The sequence below is a fragment of the Phytophthora parasitica genome (genome assembly GCF_000247585.1).
Source record: "Phytophthora parasitica INRA-310 unplaced genomic scaffold supercont2.64, whole genome shotgun sequence".
Lineage (NCBI taxonomy): Eukaryota > Oomycota > Peronosporomycetes > Peronosporales > Peronosporaceae > Phytophthora > Phytophthora nicotianae.
Window position 1 is genome coordinate 301,396 of NW_008649050.1, and position 13,762 is coordinate 315,157.

At 49.8% G+C, this 13,762-nt stretch overlaps 4 protein-coding genes across 4 annotated transcripts; 2 read left to right on the forward strand and 2 right to left on the reverse strand.

Moving 5' to 3' along the window:
* Positions 1-10,894: 10,894 nt before the first annotated feature.
* Positions 10,895-11,011, reverse strand: PPTG_24042 (hypothetical protein; the record flags this gene model as incomplete). Its single annotated transcript, XM_008914912.1, has 1 exon — positions 10,895-11,011. One exon carries the CDS (start codon positions 11,009-11,011, stop codon positions 10,895-10,897), a length of 117 nt encoding a protein of 38 aa, XP_008913160.1.
* Positions 11,012-11,285: 274 nt separating this feature from the next.
* Positions 11,286-12,456, reverse strand: PPTG_17070 (hypothetical protein; the record flags this gene model as incomplete). The annotated part of the gene is made up of 2 exons (XM_008914913.1): positions 11,286-12,083; positions 12,106-12,456. The coding sequence occupies 2 exons, from the start codon at positions 12,454-12,456 to the stop codon at positions 11,286-11,288; spliced, it is 1,149 nt and encodes a 382-aa protein (XP_008913161.1).
* Positions 12,457-12,572: 116 nt separating this feature from the next.
* PPTG_24043 (hypothetical protein) lies at positions 12,573-12,764 on the forward strand (the record flags this gene model as incomplete). The annotated part of the gene is made up of 1 exon (XM_008914914.1): positions 12,573-12,764. The coding sequence occupies one exon, from the start codon at positions 12,573-12,575 to the stop codon at positions 12,762-12,764; it is 192 nt and encodes a 63-aa protein (XP_008913162.1).
* A 345-nt stretch (positions 12,765-13,109) lies between these two features.
* On the forward strand, positions 13,110-13,755 carry PPTG_24044 (hypothetical protein; the record flags this gene model as incomplete). The annotated part of the gene is made up of 2 exons (XM_008914915.1): positions 13,110-13,654; positions 13,680-13,755. 2 exons carry the CDS (start codon positions 13,110-13,112, stop codon positions 13,753-13,755), a joined length of 621 nt encoding a protein of 206 aa, XP_008913163.1.
* Positions 13,756-13,762: the final 7 nt, after the last annotated feature.

Consider the following 13,762-nt stretch of genomic DNA (forward strand, 5'->3'; position numbering starts at 1 on the left):
TCGTTCACAACCTCCTGAGTTCAACGTCAACGAAATGAGGAGCTTGCGGGGTGAGGACAACGACATGGTCATAGAGGAGTTCAACACCCATGAAGAAGACCGACTATTGCAACTATCTTTCTCAATGTACTTGAAGGCGATACTCTACGGGATAACGGTCAGAATCTCCCCCAAACTCAATGAAAAAGGGTGTTGCGCACTGAGGATAAACTGTTCAAGGCGTTTCGCGATAAAGGACTGACGCCGGAAAGACTAAGTGCCATGAAACGTCCGATTCTTAATAAGTACGATGAGTGGTTAAAGGTGAACACCTAAATGTATCACTGGTAAAACGGATACCTACTTGATAATCAGTTCTCTCTGTCAGGTGGATGTCATTGTTGGGTCCGTATTAACGAGGGTTCTTATTGCGTTTTGTCAGTTAATAGAGGAAGTTTGTTTTTAGGTCGTATCCAGACTCGACCTGGATTTAGGTCAGATAGTTTATTGGGGCCTACATTCGGACCAGACAATTGCAGCTCGATATTCGATTCATTTGCAGACGTTAGGTATGCTCGAGCCAACGGAATGTTAAAAGTCCATATTCTTTTATGCAGAATACGTATCGCAAGTGCCCGGGATGGTGTTCCAAAGAGGAAAGTTGATTAATTAGAGAAATGTAAAACCAAACAGACAAGTCTGGACTAACTTCAGGTGTGTCTTCGTTCAGGCTGTAGCCTTGATGCACCCATCACTAATAGGCGTCAAGGCACGTGTATGTGACAGAGATCGGCTAAAGACCAATGGAGACGGCAAAGTGACGCTGCAGGCGTAATCCTGCCGACAATACGTTATGCAACTACTGTGTACATTAAGCATATTTATAAGGGTAGCTTTGGTTAGGATACTGAGATAGTATCACCATTCGATATACCGTTCAATGAGCTATCAACGTTTTGCTCAAATGAGACGATCTTTGTTAACCGTTGCTTTTGTTTATCCGATGTTATGACGGATTCCGCACGTCAGATCGAAATCTGGTCATGTTTGTATACTGTCTTAATAAAGCTAACCACATATAAAAATTTCGTTAATAAAGGGTTAGTACATGTTAAATTCAAGTTTGCTCTAAAAGCGTATTGTCGAGCTCCTGTACTTAGCGCAACCTGCCCCTGAAAAACGAGTGTACGTTTTCTTTTTCAAAAATTGAAACTTTCTCTAGAAGTGGACGCATTTGCTTAACACCACAGTAGAGATTAGACAATAACATGCGCCGGAGTACTCAATTATTATTCTATTTCGTTTTCATGTTACATAATCTGTATTACAATTTAGTATTTTGAGTTCTATAACAATAGAACGCGGATAACTATCCGAAATTATAATTACTTTTTAAACTAGCCCTCCCAACCGAGGTTCGGTGTTTTATTTGATGAGCGTTCTATTAGGACCGTGTTTTATTTGATTCACTCACAAACAGTAGGAATTGAATCTGAACCATCAATGCCAGCATATGTATTCAGTTGTTACAAGCTGGACTACTCATCGATCACGATCTCGACCAGCGTGTCAAGCACGTCGTCAAAAGAGCTGTTAGTGTCGTCCTCGATGTCGGAATCGGAACCCACATCGCTGCGGGCGTTCCAAGCAGCATTGAACTACGAGCCGTACACATCGTGCTTACTGATATACCAGTCGCTCGGGTTTGCGAAGAAGCCACACTTCCCCACACTTTGCTGCACGATACTATCCGTTATCTGACGCCAAGCTGTTGTCACCCACGACACGACCACTGCTATCGACAGAGTGCGAGGATTTCCACCACGACTGTAGCTTACCTGGACTGAGCGCTTCCACTCATTGATGAACACGGATATCTTGTCTTTGAAAGACTTGAATATGCCCACATCGCCAGCCTGGAGATACGGCGCCAGTCCGCCAGAAACCACAGCCATCTTGATCCCCTTTTCCTTGCATCGTGCCTTCACCTACTTGCCGATATGGGCTCTCATAGAGTCCCATTGCATTCACCGTCCCATGGCTTGCGTCACTTGCGGGAAATACCACTACAACCACTGCAACAGAACAGTTTATGATGCGCGTGACAAGCTCTTGCGTTTTAATCAGGTGCAAACATAGTTTCATTAGCTCGTGTTAAAATCTTTTACCATGTTATGGGTTTTCAAGGGAGAGATTTGGCCGATAGATGTCCAGCCACCAGCTTACCTTCGAAGATTCGAAAGTTCATGACACCGGTGTTCTGGTGAAGGTTAGAAGTTTAAATCAATGCTCTTTTCTTTGCTAAGGTTTCCGGGTCGTTAAAGGTTGCAAAGTTTACCTGTTGTAATGTCGTACTTATGGTCACACTAACGCCTCGCAACGTTTGAACCTGGGGATATGACAAAAGAAGTATAGGTTCAACCATTTAAGTGCTAAGATCAGTATAAGCAGATGGTGACCGAGATTACCGAACACAGATAGTAAATCTGCAGTACTCGCTAGTATCGGTATAGTTCGCCCTACTTGTCTTTGTGAAATAAAATCTACTATGCGCTCCGCTTGAGTCAGCAACATATATTTGTATCGAAACAAGTAGCTGAAGCGTTCCACCCAATGTAGCCCATAAATCATAGTACTTCAAGTCGCTGATTTGATTACCCACCCCAAAGACAGCATTTATCTCTGCCAAAGATTTGAGCAAATAGTACACCGTCGCTAGCATTCTTTTGCATGAGGTAGCTGCTACGGTCCTCTGGTTGTCTCCATTCCTGCTATTCCAAAATATCACAATTCCATTTGTAGCTCGTGAACTCAGCTTCAGTTTCTTTTGAAGATTCGACGTTTCCTTCAGTATGCATTGCATTGTGTAGCAGCGCCGTCAGCATAACATGACCCTATTGACTCCTTACCCCCCAGAACGTTGCTTTATAGTCTGATGTCTTCCAGAGCAATACAGCAACATTTTTACTACTGTTTCTGTCGCGGTTTCCGATTTCTATAACTATAAATTATGTATTCTATATCGCGCAGAAAGCAGTATTATATACTGCTCTTGGTGGTGCAAACTATTTCGCAATACCCCGGAACGTCTTACTGGTACTGTCGGAGATATTACTAGTGCTGTCAATTAAGTTTGAGTCTATACTGTTATCAATCAACCGTTTCGATCTATTTTTAAAACGTACTTAAAAGCACTGTACTTCACTTTAGAGACTGCAATTCCGCATTTATATTCCACAGCAGACATTTAGCCAATAAGACACATCGCTATTTGTTTTAGATGCATCAAATGACCAATCAAACCCATTCTGTAACCACGCAAGCTGCGTACTGGGAAAGTTACAGTTCATACTACAAGAACGGCTATTTCGGCCAATGAATGCTATTTGTGTAGATGATTCTACATGAACTGCGTGAGAGCCACAATTAATTGAATTGCGATTCTACTACACCATTGTCATAGACACTTATTTGGCATAATATATTCAAAAGTAATTTACATATTTCAAAGTCTTGGAAGGAACATTTATTAACTTGGGTTTGCTGTAACGATTAGACGAAAAATGACACTTTTCGGAGGTCAACCATGATTTGTAACTACCACTACTTTGATAAGTGTTAAGCATTGTTGTGTACCGATTGACAGTAAGATTCTAAGAATAGTGTGGGCTGTAGGTTTTTGGACCGCGCGTAGTATTCGATTTACACTCTGTCAATAGAACCGCATCTTCGTACTTCAGAGCGGCTAATTCGTACGTAAACGCGTGGAATGGCTTCTTTCTATTCTAATTTTGGCTATTGACCAATAGGAATTGTTAAACTGCAACAATCTGACCTCAGGAAACCCGGCCTGGTTGCGCGAGACGTGCCGTGTTAATAGCAGTAATAAGTTGTTTCATACGAAGTCCAAAACACAATAAATATTGTAGTTTTACTATTTTTCGGACCTCTGCATTCAAGCAATGTTTGTGAGACGGACACATGTAATATATTCAAGTGACGAATTTTTTGAAAGCCGACTGGCAATACTGCTTTCGTTTGAACATAGCGCTTTCATTGGACTTATCGGGGTAGTGGTAGCATACTTTTCATTTAGTTTTACACTAAGGTTTGCTGCCGTGTTCCAGAAAAGAGCCCGCACAAAAGGATGCATTTGATGTTTTAAATCAAATCTTTAAATAATAAATTTCCGTGCACAGAAAAGTCTGAGTTACAGCAACATTGAACCTCAATAGCACTATTCATAATGCTTTCCCCTGTCTGTGTAGCCTACGCATGCCTGTGTATTTGACGCAGCATAGTTTTCCACAAATGAAGAAAGCATTCTGGCCACCTACCTGCGAGTTGAACTCGAATTGCTTCCGGAACAAGAAGTAGCGACACGGAGGCACTCAATATTTTTTTCATCTAACCTCAAGTGGAATAATGTGGATCCGACTTTGCTATGATTGGAGTTTAACAGTATGCATGCTACCGTCGTCTAGATAGCTGCCACAAGTTGTGCCTCATTTGGTCCACAATGGAGCTCCTTATTTTGTTGTTTGCGTTTGGTGCGTGCAAGCGAAACAATCATTTTTTTGTAACCTGAAAGTTCTGGTTACAGAAAAATGATTGCTTCACTGGACTGTTTTCATACATGTATCACAAATGAGTTTCACCTAATATTCTTCAAGCAGCATTCAATGGCCACCACAGGCACATCTTTTTCTAGTGCTATAGAAGAAACGCCTGTGATGTTGCTGGCAAATGCCGAAGTGAGTAGATTAAAGTTACCAAAGCTGTCCTGCTTGTACTTCCAAACTCTACTCTGAACGACCTCGAACTGTTCCGTATCATCAAGGATCGTGCGCGAAACCAGCACAAGTACCACGTCATGAGCTTGGAGTACAAGCAAAAGACAGACAAGAATATCGGCAAGAGCTCTTCGGCCAAGGACATGAGGTCCCGCAAGGATCGTGAGCGATGTGACGGCGTTGCCTCTGAGAAGTCGAAGTCAAGTCATGGCGCAGTGGCCTCACGCGACAGGGGACCCAACCCACCTGCCGAAGGCTGTTTGCACTGTGGTGGAGCTCACTGGCTGCGCGAGTGCCCAACGGCCAGTGAAAATGACCGCCGCAAGGCGCTGGAGAAGTTGCGCTCTCAGCGCGACGCATCTCGGTCCCGTTCCAAGGCGGTCCGCAATGATCGCCGCCCACAAACTGGTGAGGTACTGGTGGACGGATTGGTAACTGCTCCCTATTATGCGGACTCTGGTTTTGATCGCAGTGCCATTCCAAGGGCTTTAGCATACGAGCTCGTGGTGCCGGACAGCCGTGTCCAGCTACGACACCTAGATGAACCGATGGTAGTCACTGTAGCCGGTGGTGGTCAAGTCGACTGCGAAGATGAAGTCGAAGTGGATCTGCTACTTCAAACGGCCGCCGGCGCGGTACGTGTCTCAAATGTCACATGCCTCGTCATGAGTGGTGGCGAGACGGAGTTCCTGTTGGGTACGCTCAAGTCACTGGAATCGATGTGCACCGGCGGTTGGAGCAACTTGCTGGCGGAGACCTCATGGCAGACGACGATCCTTTCGAGCTGGAAGAGCTGCAAGTCACTGAGGGTGTTCTGGCGCGGCTGGAGGCAATGTGCGAAGCTGTGCTACAGGAGAGGTTTGATCCTGATATGTACTAGGAGCTACGCCAGTTGGTATTGGGCTATAGTGACATTTTCGTCATTGATATTGGGGATGACCCACCCGCTAGGGTCGAGCCGCTCACGGTGACACTGAAGCCGGATGCTGTGCCCTTCTGGGCCAAGCCACGCAAATATGCTCCTGCTCAGCGTGAATTTCTTCACAAGGAACTTAAGCGGCTGGAGGATCTCGGCTACATCCGGAAGAACAACCATAGCCGCTGGGCCTGTGCGGTAGTTCCCCTAGCCAAGCCAGGAAAGCCTATGGAGTTTCGCATGACGGTCGACTATCGGCCTGTCAACCAACAGACTTTCCTTCTGGCTGGAGCGGCACCCAACATGGACACCATCACGCACGCGATTTCAGGAGCGTACGGATTCTCAGCCTTCGACTTACCCAAGTTTTTTTCTTCCAATTTCCGCTCGATGAGTCTAGCCAGGAACTCATGAGTTTCATATCGGAGGACACGGTGTACACGCCGACGCGTGTGCCTCAAGGTGGCATGGACTCGTCAGTTCATTTTCAAAACCAGATGCAGAAGATCTTCGTTGACAGGCTTTACACTAGTCTTCTTCTCTGGATTGATGATATTCTGCTACATGCCACGTCGGCCCGGGCTCTACTGGACACGCTTGACCGTTTCTTCGCTCGCGTTCGCTCGTACGGCCTGCGCCTCAGCGCTGTCAAAAGCTATCTGTTCAAGAAGCAGGCCAAGTGATGTGGTTGCATCATCAGCGGTGATGAGATTGCACATGACCCGACGCGGCTGGAGGCGCTCGCAGCGCTGCCCCTTCCTGTGACTGGAGCTGATCTACAGCTGTTCATGTGTGCGGCAGGATGGTCACGTGATTCTCTCATTGACGACGGGCGTGTGGCCAAGCCGCTCCATGACAAGCTAGAGGGTGTACTCTCGACCGCGGGTCGTACTCGGCGTCTGGCAGCCGGTGTCACGCTAGAGTGGAGTGATGCCGAGCGCATTGCATTCGAAGATATGAAGGCGATGATCGTCAATTCACAGCCTCTGGCTTTCCCTAGCAACGACACCGAAATTTGTATCTTTACTGATGCCTCATAAACTGGCTGGGGTTTGATCGTGACGCAGGTGGTTGATTGGGATGCCGACCTGGCGCCGTGGGAGCAACCACACCAGCTTTTGGTCTGCAAGAGTGGTATCGTTTCGGGAGCGTCCAAGAACTGGAGCGTCATCGACAAGGAGGCCTTCCCTATCATATGGGCCTGTATGCACTTGGACTACCTACTTCTCCGCCGTCTGGGGTTCCGCCTCTTTTGCGACCACAAAAATCTGACGCTATATCCGAGGGCGACTGCAGCGGTGGGCACTTGCTCTCGCTGGTCTACCTTACGTGATTGAGCACCTGGACGGCGAGCAGAATGCGTGGCTGGGCCTGCTGTCCCACTGCTGGTGCTCTCCTTCTGGGGATGGAAGGGCTGTCGTCCGGTGCAAGACCGTCACGTGAAGCAGCGCCCGAGGAAATGCCAGTTCTCTGGGTGACACTGAATACCAGCTTCGTCCCCGCTTCGACGACTTTGTATTCCCTTCGCTGGATGAAATTGTGCGTGCGCAAAAGGAACACCAACGCAAGAAACCTGTGGAGGCCGAGTTGAACGGCAGCAGCGCATTGGAGGTGAAGGAGAAGTTGTGGCTGCCTGATGGAGCCAAGGATCTGGTGCGGCGAGTCATGATCATTGCCCACTGTGGAAACCAAGGACATCGTGGACTGGAGTCAATGACACGCAAGATCCAGCAAGTTTTCTACTTTCGAGATCTGACGAAGATGTGTCGTCTGTTCCTGAGCCGTTGTCTGTTGTATAAGCACACCAAGGGCGGCAACATCACGTGGGGTCCGACCTACCAGGCTACGCGTAGGAACGAGTTCCTGCACTACGACTTTCTCTACATGGGCGACAGCATGGGGACGACCAGGTACGTTCTGATGCTCAAGGACTCACTACTGCGGGTTGATTACGTGCGACTCACCGACAAGCTGCGTGGCCGTGCAAGCACCATTGGACTGGTGCAAGCGATTTGGTGCGCCGGAGATCCTAATGTCCGACAAGGGTGCCCACTTCAAGAATCTCGTTGTGAATGACCTCTGCACGCGCCTATCGACTGAGCAGCACCTCGTTACGCCCAACTCACCGTGGATCAATGGCTCCATGGAGCGCATTAATCGCGACATCTTGCAGGTGATGCGCGTGATGCTGATTCAACTAGACGCACGGGAATGGGGTGTATCTTTTGCCATTGGTTCAAGCGAACCTGAACCATACGCCCGTCGCAAGCCTGAACAACCGTGCCCCAAGCGAGCTGTTCACACTTCTGCCAATTCCCAATCCACTAACGGCAATTGTGGTGTCGCGAACCAAGCAGGACCTGGTCATCGACGTGGCCGGACACCAAGCCAACGTCGAAGACCTCCAGGATGCCCTTCATGGGATGCACCAGGATGTGCTACAGGCGAAGGATGAGCGCCATCGTCGCAATAAGGACAGGGCGACTGGGACGCCCTGCAACTTCGCCGAAGGCGACTTTGCATTGTGGTCCAGGATCGATAGCCGCCTGGCCAATGACAAGCTACTTGTGCGCTGGGTGGGGCCGTTCGAGGTGACCGAGGCGTTGCCGCACTCCTTCATGGTGCGCGACCTGGTCACCAACAAGATCTACAATGTTCACGAATCCCAACTCAAGTTTTATGCTGACTCCAGCCTGAACGTCAGCGAGGAGCTCGTCGCGCATGTCGGTAATCAAGGCATGGTGCTAGAGATTAAACAGTTCAAGGATCACCGGATTGCATCGCCGCGCAAGGAATGGCAACTCCTGGTGGCTTGGGTCGGACTACAGGACGAAGAGGACTCGTGGGGGTCACAGGGCGCAATAGCAGCGGAAGTACCTGTCATGTTGAACAAGTACGTCGGTAGCAGTGGCTGTGCTGCTCTGAAGACCGCCCTTATTGGTGTTCTAACCCAACGCAAGTCGAAGAAGCGTGGTTAGCTGGGGGGCAGCGGTGACAGTTGCACCGCTACTACGGTCGGCGACGCTGCAGCTCTTGGTTGGCCCTTAGCAGATCCAGGATCACTCCAGAGCTTTGCTGCCGCCCTGTTGCAGTTGCGCCTGACCGGACTTACCAAGTGTTTGCGACCGTCGGAGACGCGAATGCGCATTCGCAGACAAGCACTGGACAGGAGTGATCGAGGTTTGGCAAGAGTGGCAGTGTAGTTAAACATGAATCTCACTTTTGCTTTGCATTACAACGGAATTGACTACACGCCTGTATCATGCGTGTTGCTTTTGGCTCCCTCGCTGCGATTGCGATCAGCACCAGCTACGTTGTTACCAACGCCCAGCAAACCTTTATCTCGGTAAATACACACGGGTATGGTCACTTCATTCGATGTTGGTCTGGAAGATGCCAGTGAGAAGAGCCTTTTGCGCAATAATCGATTAAGCTGGTACCGCGACGTTGCGAGATAAGGCTCTAGCGATTAAAGAGATGTCGCAATTGGAGACTTTCGTGCTGGTAGCGTATCTTTAGGGTTGGGCAACATACAAAAAGCATTTACAAAGTCGACTGTTGAGTGAATACACAATGCACGGCAACGTGGAGACTAATGCACTTGCTTCAGGATTTGTGCGTTTGTGCTAAATGACCGGGTCAGTGGTGAGATTCAATATTTCTGACTAGACCTGAATTTCAAATCCAGCTCTTTTGGGACTCTCCACGTCACAATTGTGTCTTATAGCAACTATAATTTGATTATTGAATGCACAAAACAGCTGTGGCGAAGTTCGTACTAGGTACCACAGGTTCGTTTAGTATGATGTTGTATTGAATATTTAGGGTAGTAAGGTTCACATGAGCATTTAATAATATTTAACAATTGGATGCGAGGATTTGGTGTTTGACCATGTCAGTCCATAGTCATATCCTCATCGCCTAACAATTTTAAGAGGCTAAACGTGAATTCAGTCAGCCAACACAAATTAAATGGGAATGAAATAAATATTGCGAGAGATCTGATTGGTTGAGATGGCATTTGAAAAAACCCATTAAAATTTTAATGTTTTTTTCGTCTGAATGCCATCCAAACGGCAAGCGCTAGAGCTACAGCGACGCAGCGTCAGTACCCCCCCCCCCCCCAACACACACACACCAGTTGTCTGGCAAGAGCTTTTTCACTATCATTCCATGCGCACCTGCCGTCGCTATAGTAAAGCAGACACGCAAGGAGTGTACGGGTGGTGATGTATACGAGGCCATACTCTCTCAATCAGTACGCTGTGTAAGCGACAAGGACCCCAGGTCCTTTCTACAGATTAGTGTGGCGTACCCCACAAAGGCGACCACCGGAATCCATCGCATGATCGGTTTTGGGCACCCTGATTTGGGTCTGATACTGCGGTATCCAAAGATTACCCTTTTAATAGACGGCACCATTTCGGTGGTACCCAAACCTTTCAGCCAATGCCTGATTGTGATGGCGTTTGAGCCTGCCGTCAATCTCTACGTACCCATTTACTACGTATTAGTTCAAGGTAAGTCGCAAGATGCGTACTGGCGGGTGCTAAATGAGCTTATCATTTTGAGCAACAGGCAGTTGGAGCCTAAAAACGTCACATGTGACTTCGAAGTGGCGTTTATTAACGCAGTTCTGGAGCAGTTTCCCCGTGCCAACCTTGTAGGGTGTCTGTTTCACTGGAAACAGGGACTACGTCGTAATATGGTCGATCTACGCACTCCAAACCGCAACTCAAGAGCGCGTTCAGCCCTGGCAAACTTGACACGCTTGCTACCATCCCTGTGAACCAAATCGCAAAAAAGGGTATGGACTATTATATTTTGATCATACCTCTTTAAAATTTGAATCCGACCTTTTTGATGTAAATATATTTTGGATTTTGCAATTTTAAGGGTGTTAGATTCGTCCGCAGTATTGTCGACGAAACTGGAGCAAAGACAAAGTGGAATATATTCTGGAAGTATTTTTTTGAAGACTTGGATAGAAAGGTATGACGCTACGACGTGGAACAATCCATTGGAAAAGTACAATCGTAACTTTGCGTCCTGAATGGGTACACATCCGCTTTGGGGGGCGTATCCTTGAGTTCCATTCGTGTCACCCATGAATCAGTGTTGGAAAAACGAGTGATTGCAAAACCCAGAACAACCAAAACTCCAGGTGTTTTGGTTGCACCACCTGGTTGTTGGTGGTTCTTTGGTTTTATGTAAAATTTTGTGCATTGCTGAGTGCCAATTTGTGCTCCATAGGTGATCGCTCGCTCTGCGACCGATTCTCTGCGTGAATCTCGGCGGGCGCCGGCGGCACCACCAGCGCCATCAACTTCGAGACGTACGCGGCCTACGAAAACTACGCCTCGGCCACGATTGCAGCGCGCCATCAAAGGTCTGCCAGCTTTGTGTCCCAACAAGAAGCTGCACACCACAGCCCAGCGCCCATCGGATGACATGGCCGCCAAGAACTGCATGGCCATGACGGATCGGACGGTTCGATCATTTCGGAGTGCATCACACAGGGCAGCTACGACTGGAGACCGAGAATGTGGCCGCAAACACCAATCACGCCGCTGCCGCCTCTTGAAGTTGACGTTGTTCTACGAGGCCAAGAAGGACGGTAATAAGGTCATCGAGCTCACGTCAAGGTGTTGTGCATGGGCACCATCCAGTGCTTGATGAAGGAGTTCTAGAAAGCCCGCGTGAGCTACGAGAAGGGGCTGACGCTTGACCCAAACCACCGAGAGTGCCTGCGGAAAGTCTTGTACAAGATTCAAGCGGAGAGACCAACGAGGCGCTTGCGAGTCGCGGCATGGCGGACCCCGAGATCCAGGCCATCCTGCGCGGAATATGGCATCACCTGAAGCCGTCAGGGCAATGCCGTCCGACTTGGACTGCGTCGCGCATGGGTAGATACGAGCCGACAGCGAGAAGCGGTCGTTCACAAATACCTCGACGCTCGACACGTCTACGAACACGTGGAAACTCAACTTTTCGCGGGTGGTCTCGCCCACGTCGCTCTGAGAAGCGCCGTTAAACAGGTCGTACAGGTAGAAGTGGCCCCAAATCGACTCCGAGATTGGTTTCATGTTGTTATCAGCGAAAACAGCGCAGTCAGCAGTTGAACCCTTCGTTCGGTCAATGATCACCTTCTTCTCCGCGTCGCCGTACACGATCGTAGCTTCTTTGTTGCCGGTAGAGCTGCGGTGCACCTCGAAACCCACCTCGTTGCCACGCTCGAAGTCCGCCACCTCAGCGATCAGTTCGAACGAAGCGCCCGTCGAGTTCAGAACCTGCGACAAACCGTTCACCGACACGCTGGCCACATGCTCAAGCGAGTTCTCGTTGCGGAGCAGCTGCAGGTTGCTCAGCGGCTTCACCCCGAGCGACTTGATGATCTAGCTTTATTGGACAGAATACGTCCTTCGAGTCGGACACGATCCAGTCGCCCTTGCCAACCAGGTGCTGGTCGACGTCGTAGATGTCACGAACGATGGCAACTCCGACCTCACGCGGTACCGACAGCCTACCGTCCCATCCAACCGATGAGGACGTTCTTGTCGTTGTTGTCGGTATAAATGCTGCTAGTGTATCAGTCGCAACGGTCCGATACGCCGACCATCCGTGGGGTGAAGAGCCAACATCCGGATCGGTCTCAACGCCGCAGCCCCCACCCGAGAACCAGCCTGTGGCCCGCATCGGGTAGCGGTTCTGATCGCCTTCAGCACCAAAAAGCATAATGTTGTGGAGCTCACCGTCCTCGTCCTTCATCTCGCGGTTGGTAGTCTCGAAGTTGTAATCCAGTTCGCGCTGTACTCTGAGAAGGTAGTGTTCTTTTCTTGCGAGCTGGAGGTGCAGAATGTGCTGAACGACTTCAAGTCGGACCCATGAGCGCTCAGTGCTATCTGCGGAGCTCGGACATCTTGGCAATGATAGAGAAATTCACCGCTGCTGCCGGCCAGGAGGACGTGAACGCCGTGGTGGTGGCGTGGATCTACTCGCCCGAGCACCTGGAAAACGCTATGGGTGACTACACCATGTGTGGCTCTGTGTACGCGTTCAACGAGAAGGGCTCGTAGCAGCACTACTGGACGCAGAACGTTGGCTCAGGCGTCGCTGAGCAGTGCGATGGTGCAGCGTCCAGTGGCTTAACGAAGGTGCAGGACGCAACTCAGAACGTTGATCCGATTCAGGGTGAGGGCGAGGCAACCCCGACGACGGTAACAATGGCGGAAACTAAGGGCCGTTCCGAACCGGGATCGGATCGGGTCGGGTCGCGAATACCGCCCTCTCGTTGGTCAACGAGACGGCGCGGGCTGGGGCTGTCGACGTGTTTAGCAATCTTCTCGCGATCCGGCGCCCCCACTCGGGGCGCCGAGATCCGACCGGGATCGTCGGGTATTTCGAGCGCGAAAGCGGGTGCGATGGACGAGTACGAGGTGCCTCTGTGGATGCTGAAGGCCTACCAAGCTCGCAAACACCGCCGAGTACAGGTGGTCGCAACGGTGGCGGCCATTGCCTCGGTAAGGGGAACTCCCAGTGACAGCTTGCCGCGCAGGCGGCTGAACTGGGGGCTGCACAGGCAGACACTTCTGTTGGAGGGGCAGTTCGAGCAGTGCTACCGTATGAGCGCTGCATCTTTTGACAGGCTGCTGTCATTTGTGAGACCTGGGCTGCTGCGCGACGAGATCCAGTCCGAGCGGCGCACGGGCACGGACCCGATCACGCCCGAAAACATGCTGCAAATGACTATTTCCTGGCTGGCAGGGGGCAGCTTTCACACCACGCGCTGTCTGGCTGGCGTGTCTCCGTCGGGCTTTTACGATGTGATCACTGCTGTAATGGACGCGCTGTGTGAGTGTGAGGAGCTACGAATTCATTCTCCGACCGAGTCCAGCAGCCGCATCGAAGAGCTCGCGTCCGGGTTCACGAAGATCAGCAAGGATGGTATCATGACGGGCTGTGTGGGGTGCCTGGACGGTTGGCTCTGCCAGATTAGAGCACCAAGCAGCCGAGAAGTACCCGACGTTGCTGCATTTTTCTCGGGGCATTACCAGATGTACGGCTTGAACGTTCA